Source organism: Hirundo rustica, chromosome 5, assembly GCF_015227805.2.
Source record: "Hirundo rustica isolate bHirRus1 chromosome 5, bHirRus1.pri.v3, whole genome shotgun sequence".
In the NCBI taxonomy this organism is placed as follows: domain Eukaryota; kingdom Metazoa; phylum Chordata; class Aves; order Passeriformes; family Hirundinidae; genus Hirundo; species Hirundo rustica.
In genome coordinates this window covers 28,383,572-28,409,500 of record NC_053454.1, presented here as the reverse complement: position 1 = coordinate 28,409,500, position 25,929 = coordinate 28,383,572, and the positions used below count along the sequence as shown (strand labels likewise).

Below are 25,929 nucleotides of genomic sequence, written 5' to 3'. Positions count from 1 at the left end.
TCCAAAACCATGTTCAATGTAACACAGTAATCTTAAAAATACATTGGAAAATAGCAATTAATTACCACACATAGAACACTACTGCTTTTTTGTGTTTATTTATAAATGAAATTGTTTATTTGCCTTTTTTTTTTTTTGCCTCTATTTAGAACAGGATTAAGTTTCAAAGTCCATATTATGCCAATCCTAGACGTGTTTAATTGTGCCATTTGTAGATGGGCAGAGCTGTCTGGATGAAATTTGTCTCAAGCATGTACAACATTGTTAAAAGTATATTTATTATGGATTTAAAAAAAATAATACATAAATATATCTTTGGAAATAACTTCTTTTTCCTTAGGCTATTCTTAGAGTGATAAATATTGTAGTTGTAACTGAATTATGAACAGATGGCATTGAATTAATGATTAGCTGAATATTTTTAAATTTGACTAGATTTCTTCCTGTGGAAAAAAAAATTCTGATATTCTGAAAAAATAAATCTGAAATTAATTAGTCACTGGAAATAGTTACCATTCACTTAATCACTAACACGAGTTAGAGATCAAAATAATACAGAGTGAGCATTTTTTTTCAAATTAAAATTAAGGATTACCTTGCCTTTCTATTTATTATAGTTGCCTATCTAGTTGTTGCAACATTAGAGTTCCAAAACTTCATGATTTTGCTTTTGTGTTATTCTGCACAGATATTTTGGTTGCAGTTGTTTTGTTGCTCTTTTATCATACATATTGCCAAGGTATCTGGTCTTGTAACAACCTCAAATTTTTCACACACTTAAATTTCTACCCATTTTGTTTCTGGTGCAGAAGAGGCAGCCAGGTACTAATTTAGCACATTTATTTTTCTCTAGTTGAGTGATTCTGGTTGGCTTGCCATAATTCTGATGTGAAAGCTTTCAGCTATTCCAGACAAAAATTCCACTTATGCTGCAGGTCTTGTCTCTGAATTCGAACATCCATTTGCATCTAGGTTATATTTCTTTCCAGATACAGAATCATGCACTCTTTTAAGGACACTTCAGATTTCCCAAGGGTATCAGTGCAGCCTCCATAAGTGGGGTATTTCAAAGGTAGACAATCTGGCAGTGGTTCAAATCACAGAGACACAGAATTTCAGTGTCAGCAGGGTAACTGGCTGAGGTAGATGTCTCCATTGGTGAATTGAATTGCATCTTATGTGTTACAAGTCAACAATGAACTCCACCGAGAACATTAATCAAAAGAGACACTTCCAGAAGCTAAGAGACCAAATATGCTTTTATCCTGCTTCTGCAGCTTTCTGGCACTTGTCCCACTGTCAAGAACAAGGAGAGACGTAATTTCCTGAATGGATAATGTAGAAATCCTGAGAGCTAGGTTAAGCCCTCATCATCTTGTGCCATAATCATAGTGGATGCTAGCTGCTCAGAAATCTGCAAATGCATTTCACTCATCTGCCAAGTAGCAGAAGGGTTTAAAATTATCATTTTCGCGTCATGAGGCTATATTTTTTTCTTTTGTTTTACTACCCAGAAGAACCCAGTGGTAGCCTTTTGGTGGATGAGTCGTGTATCATTTAGTGTTTTGTACGTTCTTTCATTAAATCTTTCTCAGATAAAGTGTAATTATATGAAGTGTTAAGACCTTTTGCATAGATAGCTTCAGGATATTCTCTAGCTAAAGCAGATAATCGTGGAAATAGGTAGTTTGTCAAAATTAGACTTTTTAGTCTTCCTTATATAGTAACTAATAGTATTGAATTAATATTATAAAAATGGTGGGTTTTAACAATTCTTTTTCATGAGAGCTTCTAAGTACTCTGGTAGCTCATGTCCTTTGTTTGGGTCTTCTCTCTGAAAGTGTGATTAATTCAATTTTTTATCTCAAAAAGTTTTGATTTGCTTTCAGGAACGTTATAATGGTCTAATGCCCTACATTGTAAGTAATGTTACACCATACTTTGAGTCACAACAAATTTTATTTAAAGTCTAAGGGAAACTGCCAAAAACATCTGGGGGAACAATTTGTATCTTTTCAATAAACTCAGGAGAAAAAAAAAAAAAAATGGAAGATACAAAGCTAGCCTCTTAATAACAAAATTACGCAGAGAATATATTGACAAAGTGAGGATTGGTCAAAGGTTGGATTCCATGATTTTGGACATCTTTCCAACTTGAATGATTCTGTGAATATGAGCAAAAAATATTTGCTAGCTTTTAATTTCTATTAAGAAAACACAAAAAAAGTTCAAAATACCTGCAGGGTTGAAAAAATATCTCAGAATAACTGTCTAATGTTTTCAGAGAATATCATCAGTAAGAACAATGAAACTGAAATGCTTTTCTTTCTTCACAGAAATCTGTAACAGTTATGTTAAAAGGTCATAGGTTAAATGAGTAAGAGGAAATGTAAGGAACCATTGGGTTACATGACTGTATTTCACTTCATCCAATTTCATTTTCAGTCCAGTTACCTCAAAGTGAGGTAAAAGGTCCTTGTACTACTAGCAGGTATTTTAGACAGCATGCAGATGAGAGATAAGGCCTCAAAAATGCAAATAAGTAAAAAATCAGATTTGTTTTTAAGAAAATAAAAAAACAGTGATGTAGAGATTTATACATCAGTGGATTTTCAGTAGAAATTCTGGTAAATTGGTAGAACATTCAATAGAGAAGTCTGGCTAGAAGTCTGACCTAAAGGAAATATATAATAATAAATAGTAACAGGCTTAGCAAGAAATGATTGGCCTTATGATCTGCAAGATGTTGTATTTCCCAAGGAGAAATGCAAGAGTCCTGTTTTGTCCTTGAGTTTCATCTATCTAATGAAGGCATTTCATAACTCCCCTTACTGTTTCTGTGTTCTCTTGCTATTTGATTTGAATGTGGTGTTCATCAAGTACAGCAGGTAGTCAGGTTTCTCACTATGAATTGTTCTGTCTAATTTTAACTCTCATTTCTCTTCAGTGGAATGTGCAGCTACTTAGAAACAACTCAGTATTTTCCTAAAACATAGTGACCAAACAGCATAATTATAGCCTTACAGCCTAGCTGTATGAGAATGGAATATATTCCCACTAATTTTGTATGGAAAAGTAGTGCCCAGACTGCTTCAGTAAGCCTCAACTTCCAAAGGGTATATGTTCAGCTTTGTAAATTATTTACGTTGTAAAAACTAATCACATCACAGAAAGTTAAAAATTACAGGGATTACAGTCTTATCTTAAGGATAAGACTGAAAACTTGGAAAATTTTCTTAGGATTTAATAATATTCAGATTTCATTCATCATGAGTAAGAAAAACTGAGAGGTTTTCTACTCCCATTCACATTTTGTAGTGCACAAAATATGTCAGAGTTATGAATAATACAGTTGTATGAGCTGGACTTTTGAGCTTGTGTCTTGGTTTGAAAAGACAGGTATCTGCTCGGGACAGACGGGGCCTCTCTAGGAATGGGGAATTCTAATCCTTTCCCTCCAAGTTATTATAATTTGGAAGATGAAAAAGGCTTTTTCAGTCAGAGCTATGGGGAAAGGAATAACAGTCCTTTACTAGTAAATATAACAGGACAAACAAACAGCAACAACAACAACAACAACAATAATAATAATAATAATAATAATAATAATAATAATAATAATTGTGATATATGTCGTAAAGTTAATTCGTGTTAAAAGATGTAAGATGTAATTCAACCCCTATAAATATAAGCTTTGTTTCTAATCCAGTATAGTAAGAGTTAACCCAGATGAAAGCGGCCCAGAGAAGGGTACAGGAATTTCTTTTGCCAGCAAAGACATAGGAGGGGACATGAAGAAACTATGATCGGAATTACCCCCAAAAGGGACACAAAGATGCCTCTGCCGGGAATCGTTAACAGGAGAACAAAGACAACGGAAAAAGGAGATGGGAGCCCAGAGAACCAGATGATTACATCAGATCGATATCTCATCCGTCTCCGCCTGAAATTAACATCTTCACGCCACACCTGGATCCGACGATAAAAGGCATTGTCTTCTCGAGCAACTCTGTTCAGAATCCCAGAACTGGAACATGAATGTCTAATGAGGCTGCCTCAGAAGGAGGAACCTCGATGTCCCGAGTTTCTCTCAGCGATCCAGTGTATAAAAAGAGACGGCTCCAAGCCAGAAATGTGAACTTGGGGGGTAACATACTGGCTAAGTGTGTTGCCGCGTTCACCCAGCGCCGATCCCGGGCTCGACGCTGTCCTTTTAATTGTGGCTGTCCGAGACTGTCATTTTGTCTCTCAATAAAATTCCAGAATTTTGATTTATCAAATTTGGTGAATCGTATTTATTACAATAATAATAATAATAATACACAGAACCGAGAACCCCAAGGGGCTTTGTCTCACAAGCCTGGGGCACTGATCCCTTGGGACCCTGAGAGCACCAAGCGGAAACAGTTGAAAACTCCGGGGCTGATGACTGGAAACGGTGGGTTGTCCCAGCAGGCAGGGGGTGTCACGGCAAGCAAAGTGAGCAGTGCTGAAGAAGCCGCGATGGCTGGACAGGGGCTGACCCAGCTCCAGCAGGGCAGGCGAAAAACTCCAAATTCCTGGGCGCTCCAGCTGATGATAGAATTCCCAGGACCGGACTTTCCATTAACAGTGGACTCTTCACGCACGCAGCAGTCGCCCGACCATCTCCGAGACTGAGGGCAGAAGAAACCTCACTCGTCTCCCGGAGCCCCTGAGCCTTTCCCTCCACCCCAAAACTAAGTGATCTACTACCTTTTGTGTGGGTCAAGCACCCTTTAAGCATCAGTATTTAGTCTCTTAGCAACTTACGGGGGGAAAAATTCCACAGGAAAACTTAACCCCCAACAGCTTGTCAGTGAAAGCTAACTTGATAAATGCAGCTGTCAAAAGAAGTTAACATATTGTGACTATTTATTGATGTCACAAAGAAAGATTCCCGGGCAATAAAGAAAAAATGTGTAGGAAACGTAATAGATATAATAGGTAGTAAAAAATAGTATCTATTTATTTATAATTTAACGTACTATTTATTTTATGTTTAAAATACTTGATTTAATAATATCATTTAAAATATATCAATTTTACAAAAAAGTATATTTTTATTATTAATATATGTTTTTATATTTTAATATGTTTATAACACATCTATAGTATTATGAGAAAAATCAGTCTGATACAAAAGTCATTTCACTTGCTACAAGCCTCAGTTCAAGAATCTAGATCATGTTTTGAGTAAATTAAACTTAATGGGATTTTAAGTGGAGCAAAACATAGTGTGAAGTCCTACAGATAAATTATGGGGCCTGACATAACTTCCTGTGTTTTGCTTGGCTTTCTTATCTAAGGACCCATATAAGCAATTAAGATATAGCTAAAATTACAGACAATGCACATCCTTTTAAACATTACAGAAGCAAAATAAATGTGTTGACTTAAAGCTCAAACAACTTTCAAGAAGCAAAGAATCACATTTTACTTTCATTCACCCATGTGTATTGCTCACAGCTGACGGAATTATGAACAGCTGTATCTGATCAGACCAAAGGTCTGTTCAGCCATGTAATTTCTGAGTCTCGTGGAAATTACCTTATGTTAGGGATAGTATCCAGAAAAGCACAGAATTGCTCTTGAGTTTTTGTGGCCTCATATAGAAGTAGCATGGAAAGTGCTGTCTGCTGCAACTTGTGTGCTACTTCCACCACAGCTGGGGTTTCACTGTCAAGATGCACCAGGAAGACAGCAGGAGGAATGTATTCGATCTGTTGCAGAGGTGACAGACACTATTTCATATGTGTTTTTCAGTGAAACTGATATACCATATTGACAGTGGTCTTGACAGTGCTGGGTTAATGTTGGACCCAAGGATTTTAGAGGTCTTTTACAACCATAATGATTCTAAGATTCTACAAAGTTCCTAGAAGTAAAATCTGCCTGGGAGGGCAGACCTTTTTCTGTCAGATTTCATTTGACAAAGTCCTAAATCTGTAATATCACTAATCTTTCATGGATATTACTGGATCTGTAGGTTATGATGAAGGAAGTGTCCGGCCTGATTCAGATGGTTCTACTAAGTTTCCTCTTATAATAATGTGTGGCTTACCCCTATGCTAATAATTTATGTTGACAGCTGTTATTGTTCACTTTCAAAAAAGGTAACAAATGTGTGCTTTGTTTCTTCTCACCTAGCATTTGCTTCAGCTTCCCTTGTCTGAGTAGATAATCATTCAGAATAGGAAAACTTGAAGATCAACATCTCCTAGAAGCAGTAGCTTTCTGACATCTCTACAGCTTGACCACCAGCTATTGACAGAGCAAGCTAAGGGGTCTTATAACTTCTACTTTCACACTTTTTAGATATAATGAAGATGGTCGCTTCTCTTCCTCAGCAAACAGAACACAGAATGTGTTCTGATTGTTGTGAATCTTTGTGCAGATATGCTTTCAGCTGAAAGCTCTTTTTCTTTTGCAAATTCCTCAATGCTTCTGTTAAGCTGTTATGAATCCTTCATTTTCACAACTACTCTTGCATTCACTGATTTTTTTTTAAGATCTCTGCTGGCCAAAATACCACAATATCTAACATTCCTAAGAATATTAAAAAAAAAAAAAAAAATTATCTAGGTATATACTTCACAGAAATTGATCTTAGACCCAGATGAGTGTTGAATCTTTATTAAAAATGCTTTATCTCTTTAATCTCCAAACTCAGAAGCATCAACACATACTAATAAAAGTATCTTTCTTTGTCATCCAGACTTTGCATAAAACTCTGCATTTAATAAATGTTTAAATCATGCATTTTTCATTGGAGAACCAGAAGAAAGTATATTGAACTTTATTATGTTTCCTATTTACAAGGATCAATTTGTGCTAATTCCATTTGAATTCTAATCCCTATATTTAATTTAAGGTTGTTGATTTTTTATCTTTTTCTGTGTCTGAATTTGTTGTGTGCTGGGTGGGCATGGAAGATGATTGACAAATCAGACACTATTGCTAATGTTTGTAATCATATCTAAACCTTGTAAGACTGGAGAGTTCTTGTTACTACTTATTTTCACAGCAAACAGGGTTCTAATAAGTATTTCTAAATAATAATGAAGTACTGTAATCATTGAATTTAAAATGCAAAACGTTAGAACATGCATTCTTCATATTATTATATTACTTAATTAGTAAGGCACTACAAGTTTAAAATAGATAGTTTTATTTTGAAATTTAGTCTCTATTACTGTTAATCTTGATTACAGAACCATAATTTTCTGTATTTTTACTGTGTGTACAGCCCAACTTTTTCATTTATTGCATCTTCACTACAGTTAAAAGGAACAGTTTTAGGCTTTGTACCATTTTAAATGTAGCTGGTTTAATGATAGTTTCAATTATACAGCTGCTGTGCAACAAGCATGTGTTATAAACGATCATTACATACCATGTATATATGAATACGATACATATATTTTTCATCTATATACTTTAAATGAAAGGAATTTTGCAGAAACATAATCATTTAATTGAGAATCATATAACTGAATTTACAAGTAAATAGTTTTCCTGAACACAAGATGAGAAAAGAGTTTGTCATAGACATCTCTTGAACGGATTAAAGTTGTTACGGAGCCAACTCCCTGTCTAGTGTGAAGTAGAATAGCGATACAGTAAGAAGTAGCAAAGCTAAACAGCTTTTCTTGTAGTCATGTGCTTGATAGAAATTACCTTTACAAACAGAATTAGATTTTCATACCTGGTTCTCTGGACTGAAGTATGCATTATTCAAACAGATTATGATTTGCTGAAAATAGTGATGGCTCTACAAGTTTGACATTAGAATTTCAAAGTATTTCCTTTGTTCATGCATAACATCCTGAGACTTGATGCATCGTTTTTATTAGTAGTACTATTAAAGATTCAGACATTTTAGGAGATGTGTATGTTTGTAGAGTGTTTTTGGAACACTGCAATTTGCTTTACAGCTAAGAGAATAATACCCTAATACATTGCAAATGCAACTGCTCGCTCCTATTTCAACTGGGAAATGAAAACATAATGAAACAGAATTCCATTTTGATAGCACTGATTACTCTGTAGGCAGTTTAACTTTTTGAAACCAGATTTATAACATTCACAACCTGGTTCAATGTCAAAGAGACAGATTTAACATGTACTATGTTTTTTTAGTAATCTCTCAAGTGCCTTCAACACACTAACTACCACTTCAGCAATAAGTAATACCAAGTAATAACTATAAAGTCCAGAGTGAAACATGAAATAAAAGCACATTTATTTTAACATTAAAATTTATTTACTTCCTGTAATGATAATTTGGACTAGCTGAATTCTAGGTGTAGTTTTATGCAATGTGATTCTGAAGAAGCACAAATAACATCTAGAATATATGCATACCTTAGTCAAAGTTCCAGATCATTGTTATTTAAGTCATTTTTCATGAAAACCTATATTATCCTAAGTACACCACAAGTTTTAAAAAGCCATTATTGAAACATGGGCTGTCACTTACAGTGATATATAATGAGTAAGAATGTGGCAGGTCTTTTCTTTTTTTGATTTCTGACACATTTTCTGTTAATTTATTTTCCTTACAGAGCTAACAACTTTGATGGGTGTAAAATAGTAACATCACAGTACTTATGCTACTTAGTTTTAGATGTCTAAGCTATCATCAGCTCTTAAATAAAGATGAAACTATTTCATATTAGGTTATTTGTAATTTTCCTTTGGTTACCTGACCCATAAGTATGGTTGCAGGACAAGGGCATCCCCAAACATCTGCATCTGAAATCTGCCCCTGTCTGTTTTAACAAACATTTTGTATTTTTTTCAAAACAAAGCCAACAACCTGATTAACACATGTTAAAAAAGCTTCAGTGCAGAAGGAGAGGGGGAGAAAACACCATTTTGCACATTTACAGAATAAACATATCTAAATTCAACAAAATGCAACATCACAAGTATTTTGATAATTCCTTTTTATTTTCTTTTTTCCTTTGTGAATCAAAAATAGCCAAATTCTTTTTACAACAAAAGCATAAGTTCATCTGAAAGTGAGAGGAATTGTTTTGATTACATAGCTGATCCTATTAATTATGAGCTTCTAAAGCAATTCTTTGACCAAAATTTGTTATCACAGTTTTTATAGTCTTTATTACATATTTTAACACTATACATTTGCATATTGAACTAAAAACTCAGATATTATGGAGGCAGGAGTTTTTAAAAAACTTTTAAACCAGATTATTAAACCGAAATAACATATATAAATTTCTTTGTCCATAATGGCTTCCAGATTTATACACATATAGACTTATTCCAGGAATGCATTACAAGTCTAATTAGGGATCATAGAGAAAATTTCAGATTATTATTCCCTGAAATAATGTATCTTGCTTTATATCTTGTTGTGCCATATGCAGTTGGTTGCTTTTCAACACCATTTTCAGAAGTGATGTTTGCTTTCACTTATTAGTCAAATAAAATTTTCAGAAACAATTTAGTATATAAAACACTGCAGGGTAAGAATAAGACTTGTAATTGAAAAGCATAGTAAATTTAGGTCTCAATACCTGCAAACTTTCTTCATTACAGATAGATCAATTTCATATATCTGTCCAGTTTCAGAACTATTTCAGGATTTTTGAGTTTTGATACATTTGGGAAGATTGTTTCATAAAATATGACATAAATTTTGATATGTTAGTTCATGGGTTTTGTTTGTTTTGTTTGGTTTTTTGTGGCTTTTTTGTTATTTCATTGCCTAAGCTTGCAGTAGAACTGAATGAAAAATACCATTTTCTGCTGTGTTGATTTGTACGTCTTGATGGAATAGGATCGTATGTTAACTTTACTTTTTCATTGGCAAGAAATTGCAATTTAAACTGAACAAACCCCCAAAAGCTCTATCTGAATTGGCATTTCAAGATCTCAGTGTTTTAGTATATTCTAAATTTTAGTGTTGATTTCCACATAATGCTGAAATAGATGTTTTTCACTGTTATTTCTGTAAACTATTTTAACAGTAATGCAAATTATCTATCATGCTTACAGAAAGTCAGGTACTTTAGTAAAACATCATGGATTTGATATGTTTTGGATATTCCATTTATGCCAATGAAATGTTCTTACAAAATATCTTAGATGTAATGATCACTTCCTTGATTTCAGGAGCTGATGCTGTGGAAGCTCAATGTAAGAGATTTGAAGTTAGAGCAAGAGATGGTGGAAAAGTGTTGTTTTCTGCAGATGAAGATGAGATTGTCATTGGAGCTGACAGACTGAAAGTAACAGGTATGGTAATAATAAAGATTCTAAATGGATGTAAACATATATATTTTTAATACCTTTAGTAGTAATTAAACTATCAATTTTCTACAAAATTTCAATCCACTGGAGAAGAAAACATCTTCTCATTATCAGTGATCGTTTGACCAACCAAAACATAGTGAATAATCCAAATATCAGTTCCTCTAAAGGTAGATCTGAATTTAAACTCTGCAGGATCAGCTGTGGTACTTACTACTGTGTTCTGGCTTTTATTAAGCATTGTTTTGTGGTGTGTGTGCCATTTGGTAATTAGGTAATGCTCCTTCAAAATGATAAAAAAATATTATATATGACGACCTTTGTTTTTCCTCTATACAAAGTATCAAGTAAAACTTCTATATGAATTAAGATTTCATGAGGCTCAGCTGAAATACTTTGCCTTGACATGGCTATATTAGTTTATAGTGAAATAAAGGTTGCTGTTATGGTTTCACCACAGCCAGCAACTAAGCCCTAACCACTCACTCACGTCCCCCACCAGTGCAGGTGGGGGAGAGAATTGGAAGGGTGAAAATAAAAAAACTCATGTGTGGAGATAAAGACAGTTCATTAGGTAAAGCAAAAGTTACACAGAAGAAAAGCAAAAGCAGGAATTAATTCACAGCTTTCCATGGGCAGTGAGGTGATCCGCAATCTGCAGGAAAGCAGATGGAAAATGTGGAAAAAGAGAATCATGCTGGATCGTGCTAGGGCTCAAACTTGGTCATAATACTACAGGCTGAGAAAACTAATCTTAGAAAATGAAACTAACACAGGACGTCAAATATGTCTATCATAAGTTAAAAAATAAAACATCTTACAAATGGTGCTAAGAATTAGATTCCCCACCACTGAGAAATGCAATCACAAGTTTTTGATGTCATGACCATTATTTTTTAATCAAAAATTTGGCACCATAAGAAATTAATTTTATACAAAGATTGTGTGATACCTTTAAATTCTTCAGCAAGCACATGAAAGGTGATGAGTCCCTGTGAACAGCATCAATCAGACTGTATTACTCCACATGGCATGATATGACTGATGAAATCTGGCAGGAAATCATAATGTCAAACATCAACCAGATTTTTTTTCTTTAGTTTATTCTTCTCAAGCTTGTGGTTTTATTATCATGGTGCCTTGGGGTGAATATAAGAAAGGAATTATGGAAGAAGAAATAAAACAAAAGTTGAATATAAAAAAGGGAAAACAAGATGTACTTATTTGGAGATAAAGTTCTCATATGTATTTATTTAAGGGTGGTACTACAATGAAATTATTTTATTTTCTTCTGTAGCAATCAATAGTGTGTATTTGGAAACACTTCACTGTGATTATTTTTTGAAAGCTTTTTATATAGGCAGCCTATTCCAATAAGAAAGGCATAGTAGAAACATGGTAATCCAGATATCAGTTTCTTTCCTAGATTAAAAAAAAAATATATATATATAGAATCAGAAGTAGTACGTTTTGGTTTAAAGATATTGCAGTTATATATTTGTATATTAAGAGTCTCTCACTTTAAAATTCGGCAGTTGGCTGGGCTGGTTTAGTTTAAACTTCTTATTCTTCCTTACATTGCTAGTTTTGCTTTTTTCTTTTAACTGCATTAGCTATTTTCTGGTAATGAAGAAAAAGGATTTGAATTTTGTGTTATTAGAGAGAGCTGTTAGAATTGCAGCTGTCTATTGGCCTTTTTCAGAGAGATGCCTCCTGCCACAATGTTTAACACATGCCATAGAGCTTTGGAGGGAGAAAAGAGAAAGGCTTGATCAAGTGAACATATTGCTAAAGGACTGAGGAAACAAGTAGTAACAAGAAGCTCATTTTCTGGTGGGCTCACAGGCTCCTTTCTGCACATGGTTAAACCTTTCTCCATTTTCTTATATTCACCCTGCTGTTCTAATGGACAGCATCTATAGCATCACAGACTCTTCTGTCTCTCTGCAGGTACAGAACAAGAACATCTGTTAGATTTTTACTTCTCTTATTTAAATCTTAATTCAAAAATTTCTCCTCTTTGCTTTTATTTCACTTTTAACTGGAATATGATCTCTGCAAGATACTCTCATAGCAGAATTGTACTGGTCAGCCTTGTTCACGAGAGTACAAGTACATTTCGTGAGGTAGCTTTATCCTGCCAGAGCACTTTTGAGAAAGATTAAGAATCCCTTAGGTCAGCATACATTTTTCTGAGAAAATGCTGTGAAATAAAGTTATAAAAAAACCTACCCTGGATGGTTCTGTTAGTATAACATGGGGTGTTTTTTCTTCTTTTTTACTTAAAGCAAACTTGTAGTTAGCAGTTAAGAAGGATCTATAAGATAGATGAAGGAACCTGGAATTCACCTAGTTTTAATCAAACTACAGCTACTTTTTTGACAATGTAAATAAGGCTTTTTTCTCCTTTGTCTTCTGAGGTGGCTTTCTTAGCTAAGGCTAAATGCACATTATCAGAAATTCCTTTCCCCATTCAATTTATACTTTTCTATCCAAATTTTACAAACATTTTTCTTTTTGAAAAGAATTTTTCTCCCTATGATTTCGAAGGAGAGACAGTAATTTAACTCTCATTGTCTCCTACATATTCTTTTGATTTATACAACTCCTTCACTTTTCTATAACATTATTTAAACATGATTTTATCTCTGACCATTCTTCCAAGACCCATAAAAGCTATAGTATAATTTGTTTTGCTCCAAGTTTATATAGCTTCTAATATGTTATGCATGCATATTTGGTTTTTTATATTTATTAATCATGCTTTTAAAAGGTAAAGCAAAAATAGAATTGCAAATTAAATGAGATAGGTCATCAATCAGAAGCCATTGCTGTTCTGCAGTCAAGTCCAATTATGTTTTCTAGATGTAGCAAATCAGCATATAATTTTTTTCTAAATAATGCAGTCTAAATTGGATGGAAAATATTACTTACCTTTAAGGAAATCAAATTAACCTTGTTTCCTACTACTTTCTTAATTGCTGCATATCTGGGTGGTGTCGTCTGTTTCAGCACAGGACCTGAAGTCCTTTATCCAGTTCTGGATAGAACTGATTTATTTTTTTTAACTATTATTATGATAATTAACATGTCAACAGTAATACTTTTGTCTAAAAAAAAATGAGCGACTTAGAAAATTGTCAGTTACAGTTTTACCAACATTTTAGTTCTCTAGAGTTCAGCTTTTTTGAAAACACAAATTTTTCAGACACGTGAAGTTCCACGTCTGTATCGTATGACCTGATTTAATTGGTTGAAGATCACTTTTTTCCCATATGTCAAACATGAAAGTTCTCACTGAGGCAGTTGCAGTTGTACAAAGTTTTGCACATTGTTGCTAGCCCTACTAGGAGAAACAAAAGAGGCGTAAAAAATTTGCAGGCCATTATTATTTCCCAAGACCCTTCTTCCTTGTCAAATAGAACAATCATATAGAAAAATGGAAGTTGGAAAAGAACAGTAGAGTACATACCTTAGTAACTTTCTCACACTAATAGCAGGATGTATATAGGTCAGATCCACTTTGACACCAAAACAGTGTCAGGAAAAAAATGTGTGAAGGGCTGCAAGTATCTCTTTCATTACACAAAAGTATATGCTTACTTTTATGGGTTCAGTCTGGCTTTTGATCAGTGATTGACTTCACTAGATGAAAGATGATGTGTCAAGGAAGCTTCAGAAGGTTCCAGCATATTTGTATTCTGATAATATTCTAATAATAATCAGAGTTAATATGTAGAGGAGTGAATCAGTACTTCAGTTTTGATTTTAAGATTATGCTACAGGACTGGGAGTCTGCAGGTAATTGAAATATAGAAAGGTCTTCCAGGGTAGTTAAAAGGAAATGATAAAATAGAAATATGGCTTATGGCTATAAAAAGGAAATATGACAGAATTATGAAGAAATATATGTGAATTGTAAATTAGGTTGGAGAAGTAGAAATAAAATATTTATAACAAGTACTGAAATGTAGAAAAATAACTTATTATTTGATGTATGTGTTTATTACAGCAGGCTTATATCTAGTGCATTAAGAGACTGAATAGGAATTTCAGTATGAATGGGAAAGAAGATCTTGGATTTGCCACATTCAGTGGGTGGATTGTTGTTCAGGACAGATAGAGTTTGGAGAGTGAAGTGGCATAAAATGAAAGACAGCACTTAATCATTTTAAGGTGGATAATGGAGCCAAATTATCTGACCACAGTAAAACTACTGTATTTGATGTTGTACTAAAATTTAATCCTTTAAGCAGATATGACAAATTCTTGGTACTCTCAAGACTGAATGAATCCGAATTCTTTTATCATCATCTTTCAGTAAAAGAAATGCATCACATATATAGGATTTCTGTGTTTCCTGAGTAATGAGTACATTAAGATGTACTCCAATGATGAATAAGGTTGTGATAAGCTTATTTAGGTCTCAAGAAAGCACTTAATGTCTATTCTTTCCTTTAAGGGAGCTCTGACTGAAATATATTTTGTGGGAGTCTAACCATTTGATAAAACAACCTGTCAGGGCATGACACTGGAGGTACAACTACAGAGCTGATTACTATCTCACACACACACATATCTATATAGATATATATGTAGATATATATATATGACTCCAATTTGTCTATGAACTGAAAACTTTATGGGCAGGCTACATTTGGTAAAAATAAATAAATAAATAAATATCTTATCCAGGACATTACTTAAATATATTTATATCTTCTATTTAAGGGTAGAATACATCCAGCCAGCTCAGACTCCAAGGAGCATGTACTTACACCAGCCTGCAGATGACTGTGTAGACTGTTGGAAGAATACATTAATCTAAGGATAAGAGTTTATTGGCAAAAGAAAGATTTTGATTTTTGATACTTAAAGAAGAAAAAGAAGAATTGGTCTCAGAAACATATGTAAAGTGAAATAAGTCTTGGTAAAAGAAATTTTTCTGAAAAGAGAATAAACCAAAAAGCATATAAACGTGCAAACACTTCTGTCAGAGCAGGAAAGCACATTCTATTCCTCTACAGCCATTTCAGTGAAATATACTCTTCTAGGCTTTTCTGTGGACTGGGACATAGAGGAGGCCAGCACATAGTCAGGCAGAAGAAAGGAAAAGGAAAAAAAAAAACCAAACAGCTAAACAACACTTTTGAAACAGAGGTAGAAGAAAAGCATCTCCTACCTAGAGAGTAACCTTTGTATAATCCATACTTTCTGAATAACTCTCCTTAAATAATCAACTTTTTATTATTATTATTACTTTTTTTTCATTATAGCATCAGTTACAAGAGAAGAGAGATTTTAATTCTTTCCTCTCCTTCTCGGCTGTAATCTATTTAATTCTGTTACATAGGGTTTATTTTTTAAAAGCTGATTCTGTTCTTGTCTGAGCTGTTTCTTTGCACAATGCAGACAGCAGTTTCACAAGGTTAGTGGAGACCATTTTCGCTGTTCTGGTACAGAGTAGCATCAATCCAGAGGTTGGTTACAACTTGCCAAGTGATTCTGATTTTCAGGTTAAACCTTTAACACCAGGATTAAGCTATTGGATATTTGTGGCCAACGTAAGAATTAATAGTTCTAGGAAAAGCTGCCAATGTCTGTATCATATTCCTAGTCATATTCTACATTTCCTGTTGAAGGACTATGTAAAGTCTACAAATGCAATTTAAAATAATTCTAGTTTGAAGTATCTGAATTACATGATGCCAGGCAAATCCACATGACCTAGGGAAGGGTCAAAGCTCCGTGGAAAATTGCCCCACTATTAGTAAGCTAACTCTTAAATCAAACCAAAACAGCTTCTTTGGAAAACACACACTAAACATTCAGAAGGTTTTGATGCAGGAACCGAGTATTAATTGGGATCAGATTTCATAGCAACATTCTAACTGTTAAACCTGAGCTAAGTCTGACACTCACATGCCCTCAGGCTTTGTAGTTTTGAAAATGCACATTTTTACTGCAGCAGACAGAACCATCTCTATTTTTAAAATATAGCTATTCACAGGAGGGAAAGGTGAATCATAAAAGAGCTCCAACATTCCTATTTTCTTCTTTTTTGCCTTAAAGAACTTGCTTGTGGGGTTTCTTTGGTGTGTTGTTGTGGGTGTGTTTTGTTTTTTTTTTTTTTTGTGGTGGTGGTGGTTTATTTATGTCTGGAAAAAAAAATCTGTTGTTGGAGATAAGGGTCAGGCTGTAGAACACTTTAGGATTTCAGTTCAATAAAAAAGAGCATTTGGTTCCAAATACTCACGTTGCAATGGTGACACTACAGGCCAAAAATATTTTTCTTTGTCCTGGAGCAGTATTGTCATTGGGTGCTAGCAGATGAAATAATTTGGATTTCAATTTGTAAAGTTTCAGAATAGGAGAAATACTGTTACATTTTCAAGAGATATTGTAAGCATCTACATGTATTCACTAATATACTGATGTACCTCTTACTGTAAGACGTGTCAGAACTGCACTTCATTTTCTCTGAATGGTATTAGAAGCCCCTACAAAGTCCTTTTTTTTTTTTTTTTTTCATTTTTTATCCAACCTTAAGCAAACTTTTATCCCAACTTTAAGCACAGGCTAACGTATTTAGTAACCACAAACTGCATGGTCAGAATATACAAGCATTTGTCATGACATACATCATACTTTATAAACTTATATGAATTGACTCTAAATTTAGGTGGAAAGTAGTAGAAAGCCTCACATGAAGGTATTGTTTGAGTCCATGGCAGTCATCGTTTGATACAAAGCTTTACTCAGAGGAAAAGTTAGCTTGCCACCAGTAACATCTTGGACTTCACTGTTTTCTCTAGATCTGTTTGCAAAACAGGTATGCAGGCAAAGCTCTGAAAAACATAATTCTAATAATGTCTGCTCTGCAATACATTTCAAATTTTATTCATAGCAGCCTCCTATAAGCTAGGAATAATTTTACACACAGGAAGCAACTCCAGAAAAAAAAAATTCAACCAAAAAAATATGGCCTGCAGCTTTCAGCCTACATTGTGGATTTAAATTCCTATCCTCATTGTGGCTAATAATGAGTTTAAATTTCACAGTGTCTGACAGCATTAAATTCAGAACACCAATACACAAACATAATAAGCTATCATTTTGGCTGTATAAAAATATCATCAATATATATATAGGATTTTGTATTTGAAATGTGTGTAACAGTGTGGCTTTGCTCAAGGTTCAGAAAGTACATAAGTATGTATGTGTAATGAAGTTTAAGAAGTATAAATAGAAATGTTTAAAAATTCAGAATAGATAATGTAAATTCCAGAAGTAAGAGTGGTAAAAATCAACACATATTCTATGAAAGACGTGAAATTATCTGTGGCAAAAATTATCCCACAAAATAGAATGAAGAAAAAACTCAATATCCAGGCAGAAATGGATGCATCTGAAAGCTATATAACTGCTCTGAGATTCAAAATAAATTATTGTTTATATTTCATGGATATTGAAGAAAGGGTAAATAACCTGTATAGTAATGTTGACCATCGAACAAAAATATTAAACATATTAGGCTTTTGATAAGGAAAATGAATCATCTAATTCATGTGACAACATTTTGGAATATTTGAGGGCCTCTTATTTCTTTTAACTTCAAAAGACTTTTAACACAGAGACAGACATCCATCAGGGAAAAAAAAAAAAAAAAAAAAAGAAAATATGAAGATTATAGAAAAGACATAGAGATTGCGGGTAATGTGAGGAGTGTTGCTGATCAGTGGGGAAGAATTGAGAATGTGAAGGTGAAAAGAAATCTTAAAATGATTTCAAAATAAAACATTCCCTGCTCCAAAATTATAGGGAAAGACAACAGCAAAACAAAATCAAATTGACTTCTAGGGGTCAGTTTTCAAACCTCAAAGAAATCATGAGTAATACTTAAAAGTATCCCTAGAAAAAGTTAGAAAGTATTTTCATCAAAGGCCAAGAGCATCATGTGAAATAAGAAAGTCAAATTTGAAGGTAGAATGTGTAAACAGGAGTAGACCCTGCCAATCTTCTCACCTATTCCACACTGGCAAGGTCCTCTTCAAAGAGTTAGCCCTGGTTGGTGTACCATTGTTCAGTAAACAACTGGATAGAATCTACATCCATGAGACTGATCAGTTGTCCAGAAGAATTGCTTCTGAGGAAAAGAGAAGCTGGTTCTGCATACCTTGAAGAAAAAAATCTCAAAGATAATTTCGTATCAGTCTTGAGGCCCTGATAAACAAGCTGTTGGAAAACAAGGGATGCTATCTACTAGTTAAAAACCCAAACCCAAAAATAACTCTCGAACAAAAAAAACCACCCTCAACCAAGGGAAAAAAGCCCCCAAACCCCACGAAACACCTCATACCAGCTAATCAACAAAAAATAAACAAATCTTTTAAATGAAAGAATAGAGGAACAGGGAAAAAGTTTGGCTGTAGAGAATGTAGAATTTCCTTCATTTTTTACTTCAGAGCTAATTATAAAACCTGTTGCAGATGAACTGATTGATCTTGATTTGGTTTTGAATTTAATGATAATGAGAAGAATAAGCCTTAGTAGACTTCAGATATTTCCTTTTTATGTTTAGTCACAAGTCATCTAATATAAATTCGATAAGGTTTTTTTCTTTCTAATCTTAGTTCTTACTAACATACTAGATACAGTCCTCTTCATTGTAGCCCTATTTATATTCATTAAGGGGGTGTTTTAAGCTATAACAAGTTGGTTAGAATGAAATGTGGGTAGCATGACCACAAAACTAGAGATCAGTACATGCATTTGCACCTAGGTTAATTACTTTTGAGATGTATTGCCAGCTTCACTTTTGACTGAGATTTGGTGCAGCAAGGGGAAGATGAGAAAGCTGTGCATAAATAAGCACACTTTGCTACAAGAAAGGATAGAATAAATGAGCTTAGCAAGGTAAAGCAGTCAGAAGAAAGGTCCTCTCTTTTCAGAAATCCATCATACTGTAGCTGGTATCCCACACTAAAACCTACACATCCATGCTTCCTGATGTTATGTTACATTCATCATTAAACTGAACTGAATATGAATAGCATAATTTTTCCTGTTTTAATGTATGAAGAACATTTCTACTGATCCTGACAACAGTAATGTCAGTAACGGGTATAGTGGGGTATGATTATCCACCTTTTCCTACTTAGACAGCATTAGAATTCAGCTTTATGGTAATTGTTCTTTAGTATACATCTTGGTTTTCATTGAAGCTATCAGATTTCTAAAACATTTGAACCTTATTTTGTGAGTATGCTAGAAAAACACTACTAGAGAGTAGATCTGAGCACACATATACATAGGCACACATGCACAATCATGTACAGACAAATAGTTTTCCTGTCCTTTCAGGCAGCCTTATCACTTTAAAAATGCCAAAATGTCATTTAGCTCAAATAGAGACTTTATAACCATTCTAAACCAATTTGTTTCATTAAGTGTCATAGAAATGACAGCAAGTACTATAGGTTACACTACTTACAGGATAATAGGGTATTTTCTTGTCCTTTATCTGCATCATTGTGTGCAAAGTGTGTTGTGTTGGTCAGAGGGCTAGATAACAGCAGCATGAAAAATTTTAGAAGTACTAGGGTATCGTTCTATGACCCCAGATGGTTCCAAGTTCAACAAAACAAGATATGGGAAGTAGCCAAATGCTAGGTTAACTTGAAAAGTTCCTGTCCTAATTTATGGTAGTGGGATTGGTAGCTGCATCTGAAAGTTTTTTCTCATCAAACATCAGAGGGAGATAGCTTTCTACAAAGTATTTATTTTCATATCAAGCAAGCCAATTGTATTATTTGGGGTATTTTTTATCCTAGCAGCATTACCAAATGATGAACTACTTTTTAAATCTATTTTTACACTCTCAGTGTAGAGCAGAGAAAATGCAACAGATAAAGCGTACTGTGCAGAAAGAGTATCTATCAACAACTTTGTTTTGTGTTTTGGCTGTCAGAACTGTTTTCAAGCTTTTTTTATTGTTGCAATTTTTTCTTGTCACTGTCATTCTTGGCCTTTCTTCCCTAGTTTATATATAGATTTACAAAGAAAGGAAAAGACAATTAGAATTTCTGAATTTGAAGTTTTAATGAGAACACTTTTTTTTTTTCCTTCTTGACAGCAAATCTAACAGTAACTCAGAACAATTTCATTTAGACAAAAAATTAATGTAAAAAGATTGTATAGATACTAAAGGGAATTTTAATGTAAAACAAGAAAAGGAGCAGAGGGAGAATCCTGCTGAATAAAACAGAATATCTTACTCATAGTGATGTCTAGAGGCCAGAGGGAGATTAATGGACAAGGAAGATTAAATCTAAAATAAGTATATTCCTTTGGAATGTTTAAGAATAAAAGAATAGAGGTTTTCCCAGTCGCATTCTCTTCAGTGTAAGCTGAAAAGCTGGAGTGGTAAGCATCATGGCAGTTTATTAAGTGGATAATATGGAGAAATACCTCTTTTAGTTCTTACAGATCTGAAAAAAAAACGCAAAATAAAAAAGATTTTCTTGTTGTTGCTTAACCTGTCTCTGAAACTAGTAAGAGCTTTTGTTTATAGCTGGACAAAAGAAATACATTTTTTCTGCATTTTTAACTTAAAAATTATAAAGCAAAATAACTTATTTCATGATGACTGTCAAATTGTATGACATTCTGTTCCCTAGGCATGATTGTCTTGGTGCCCAGGATTGAGTTTTCTATTCTGAAAATGCCTGAACATAACGTACTTGAAGAGGATTTGAATAACAGGTTTGCCTGGCAGTTGACCTTACCGAATTTTCATGCAGCAGTAAAGCCTGCTTTGCTAGTTTTAGCTAGACATGCCTTGGTATGTAGCAAGGCAATGGAAAGTGCTTAAATTTTAAAAGTCTGAATTTATGACAGGTATGTGAAAGGTGAATTTATGGTAGTTGTATTGCAGCAGTAATGAGAATGTGATTTTTGAGTCTCTCCTGACTCACAAACAGTAAAAGAGCAAAGACTAGACGAAGGTTTTGCCACAAGACTCACAGCAGAGCTGGACTGTTGCTAGATTTGCCAAGTAATCTGAATTGTGATTGTAGTCTGAGTCCTGGATACTGCTCCTTGGTGATATAGAAGGAACTACTGAGACTGGCACTGATAAATTACTCTGTGACCAGCTCAGTCCCATCTTGAAAACAAAGTGGTAGATCTAGCAGTAAATTACTGCCATAAACCCACTTCCTACAGCTTCTGCAAGGTATGTGGCGCATCTCTTGCGGTTCTTGCCTGAAAAAAAATCAGAGTCTTTGGCAAAAGATGCATATTTCAGCCAACTTTCCCATATTACACTATGCTTTCTTATCTTGTTCTTTCCTGCAGAAAAGGCTGTCTTACTTGTGGTTAGTACACATAACAAATAGGCACGTGTTTGCTAACACAACCATTGGTGGTTTACAGTCACTGCAATTAATTAGTTTGAAATACACCTGCTTCCATTTTGTTCCTAAATTAAAAGCATAGCTTCATGGCTATGCAGACTTGAAGGTGAGAATACTGAGTGACAAAATTACTGTTCCACATTCACACTTCCACTCACAGCTGCAGAATTTCCATTTAAAGCTTCAATAAAGACTTACCTAATTCCAGGTTTAAATGTGCTGTATTCATCATTGTACTTTACTTCTAGAGAGAAAACCAGAAGATTAATAAATAGCAGGAATAGGAACGCATAGTAGGTTATAATCACTAGTGCTAATGCCAAATAAAAAGCTTTTAACCACCTTGTAAGGAATTAATATTATATCTACATTTTACTTCTCATATCTGAAAAATAAAAAGACTTTCAATAATTTAAGTTACTAGTATTTTTGTGTAATTTTGGTCTAGTAGACATTAAAATGTATTATATCCACATATCCCTGTTTTGGCATTCTGGAAATAAATGTGAGGATTCTTCACAGATTTTACGTTTTGCATTTATTTAGAAGTATTTGGAAGCATTTGAAAACTTTTTAAATACATACAATGTGCTTGCATTTGATGAACTTCTACAGAGTGCACAAATGCACTCATCTAAATATATGATTCTAATTTATCAATGGCATGCTAATTCTAATACAGTAAAAATACTATAGTACAGTTATTTAAAAATCTGGATAATTGTCCTGCTGCTTTGTGGCCTCCTTAGCATAAATAAAACAATTTATAAAGATGTATGAATGCAGCAGTAATTATCACATACTTGTAACAGTTCTTCAGTATGTTATTGTAATGGCAAAGAGAACAGAAATAAATGCACATTTCCATATGGCACAGAGAACTTGCCTTTAAAAAGTAAATATGGTACCATATGAAGCAGTTAAAATGATAAGGGTAAGAAATTTAGATGACTTCTGATATGGTTAAAATGAGATTTTCAAACAAGATTTTCCCAATTTAGATAAAATTCAGATCGTCAATGGCTGATCAGGTTGTATCATGTTGTATCTCCATTGTTGCTCTAGTCTCAGTCCATTATCATTAGTTAGTAACCTCTAAAGATGCCAACTTCTCCATAAGTAATCTATGTTCTTAATTTAGTCATCTAATGTGATGTCTACATTTAATGGACAAATTCTTGATAAATTCCTCTGAGCTTTTAACTTTTCAAAATCAATTTATTTATGGAATATCATCACTGAAGGGAAACTGCCCATTACTTTTATAAAAAAAAGAATCTTGCCTTATTTTATTTTAGAGCTTTTTGAAGCAGATGCACCCTTACCTGAATCAAAAATAGTGCAGCCAGCAGAACCACAGCAGTGATAGTCCTCTATACAGAGCTCTGGTGAAGGCCACACCTCAAGTCCTGTGTCCAGTTCAGGGCCCCTTACTTCAAAAAGATATTGAGGCGCTGGAGCATGTACAAAGAAGGGAAATGGAGCTGATGCAGGGTCTAGAGAGCACTATGAAGAGCAGCTGAGAGATCTGAGATTGTTTAGCCTGAAGAAGAAGAGGCTTGGGAAAGACTTCATCGCTCTCTACAACTTTCTGAAAGTGGATGGGTTGGCCTCTTCTCTCCAGTAACTAGTGACAGGACAAGAGGAAATGTTCTCGAGTTACACCAGGGGAGGTTCAGGCTGGACATCAGGAAGAATTTGTGCACTGAAAGGGTGGTCAAGCATTGCAATGGGCTGTCCAGGGAAAAGACAGGGTCACCATCCCTGGAAGTGTTCAAGAAATGACTGGCCATGACAATTAGTGCTATGGTTAATTGTCAAAGTGGTGATCAATTAAGGGCTGGGATTGATTACCTTGGAAGTCTTTTCCAACCCTAATGATTATATGATTCTATGAAATTGGATAGACATTCCTGGCTAGGTTTTGTGGGTGGGCAGATGTATTTTCCAGAAAGTTTCAAAATGGGAAATTATTGCTATTTTGTTGCTTGTCTCTACCGGAACCGCTGGCTCCATTTTGCCCAGGCTAGCTCAAGACTGCAACAAGACAGGAAAACTCCCTTGGGTCCTAGAAACCCAGGGAGCAGCGAAGGGACTTTTCCCCTTATGAGAGAGACCACGTCTTTGGCTGCGGAAAGGAGTCAGACTTGGTCAGAGGGTGAGCCCAAGGCCTTTATTCCTTCCGGTTTTTATTCCATCCTGTTCAGACATCTGCCTCAGTTCTGCTGCTCAGGCCAAGTCCTGGCCCAGCCTCATGTTCCAGGCTTATATGCAGGGGAGGGGCTAAGGGAGGAGACAAACCAACACCCAGTGAGGGATAAGGTGGGAGTGGAACAGGGTTGGACGGACATTTAAAGAAACCGATGGGAACATAAAGGGAGGAACCTCCTCAGCTCTTGCCCTGTCATTCAGTGTCTTTTACCCAAACTCTCCAGAAGCTGGGAGGAACAGCTGAATGACAGACAGGGCCCTCAGGAGGGGACTGGGAGGAGCGTGGGAGGATGGACAGGGAAGGGAGGCAGGGACAAACCTCAGAACATAACACTTTCCAGGAGAACAGGGCAGTACAGAACAAACAATTATAACATAAAACCCAATATAAAAATAACATAATGTGAAGCAGCACTATTAGTTCTTGAAACTGTATGAGAAGCAATTTTCTCATTCTCCCATTTTGTATTTGGGATATCCAAGTTTATGTACCATTCCTTTACATTCCAGGCAAGTCCCCTGGTTATGAAGGTATTAACTGCTGTTTGATCATCTTCTTATTCATTGATTCATTCATTTTTCCTCAGGAAAATAACAATTCTGCTTTGAAACTCATTAACTATTCATTAGAGCATAAGCCTGAGTGTTCCAAAATCTAAGGTTATCTGTGACAACAAATTGAAAATGTGATCTTTTTTACTTACTAAATATGAAAATAGTCCCACTAAAATGCTATCTTTTGAATGTAGACAGAGACACTTTTTGTATGTGATGAACTATGATGTACCCAAAATCATTTAAACAATTTAAAAAGTGCAAGTCCAGATTATGATTTATATGAAAAGATGATGAATTTTGAAGTGCAGGTATTAGAAATTATTTACTGTGAAATCTCAATATAAGCTTTAAGTCTATTCATATATCTAGCTGTTGTAAAATTTCAAGGAGACTGGATCAATTCGAGCAGAAAATGATTGTATTTCATCATTTTTATTGTCACGTGTATCCCCGTCTGCCATATGTAATAGGGGGAAAAGTAAAAGATATTACAGAAATTATTATGTTTTTAAAACCTCTTTTCTCTAAACCCCTTATATATATTGTGATTTCATTCATGTTTTGAGGAACTATTCAGATTTAATGTGACTTCTCAGCAGTTTCATTTACATTTATTGGCTTTTTCCTCTCAGAGGGAGTATTTCAAATAGCCATTTCCAGTTATTAATTGAATTATATTACTGCTGTTCTCAGTCCAGATTTTATTCAAATAGATTTACTTTTTCAGAAAAGTAAATCAAGTGGTGGCCAAACATAGATTTTTTTGGATGTGAACCTTCAAACATTTCTGTGGATAAGAAACTGAATGGATCCAGGTTTTTTTGCATTGCAAGACAAGGGGCGTCTCAACTGCCCGCCACTAGGAATCTATATTTCAGATGTTTGTACTTAATATGTTAAGATGCTATTTAAGAATACAAATATTGGCTGTTGCAATTTTGCAAGTATTTCCTGGAGTTGCAATTTGCTTTGGTCAAAATTTTGCTCACTGAAGATGCTGACTTTTAATTTATTGGTGGACTTTTTCTTCTTACTTAAATGAAAACCTCAGTAGAAGTTTTGCTTTAGTAAGGCTGCCATACAGAAAATATGCATCACAAATTAGTCATATTCAAGGGCTTTGAGTAATAAATCTAAAACACTCCCTTTAGAGTTTACTTTTTAATAACAGCTTACCTCTTAAGATTTTAATGCACATGCTTTTTTCTATAAGTAAACAACTGCATCTAGTCAGGCTGTATTACAGCCTCCTACCTATAATGTATGGCCTCATATATAGCCACATCAGCGTCATATCTGAAACATTTATTATTTAACTTTAGTCCGTTTTGCTGCTGAGGGACCTTGCAAGCTTGAAATGCCAGCAATTATGTCAATCATATTTTCAGAAAATAACTAATTTACTTTCATTTTAGTCATGTACACCTCCATATCAAAAATCCAG

The 25,929-nt window shown here is 34.5% G+C and overlaps 1 protein-coding gene across 12 annotated transcripts in view; it reads left to right on the top strand.

Annotated features, from left to right (window-relative positions):
- The window catches only part of SGCZ (sarcoglycan zeta), a 421,463-nt gene that overhangs the window by 365,050 nt on the left and 30,484 nt on the right, over positions 1 to 25,929 (top strand). For all 12 annotated transcript variants that reach the window (XM_040065419.2, XM_040065418.2, XM_058420742.1 and 9 more), the window contains one exon: positions 10,162 to 10,284. In XM_040065419.2, the coding sequence (XP_039921353.1) occupies positions 10,162 to 10,284 (123 nt within the window). The remainder of the gene's footprint in view (positions 1 to 10,161; positions 10,285 to 25,929) is intronic.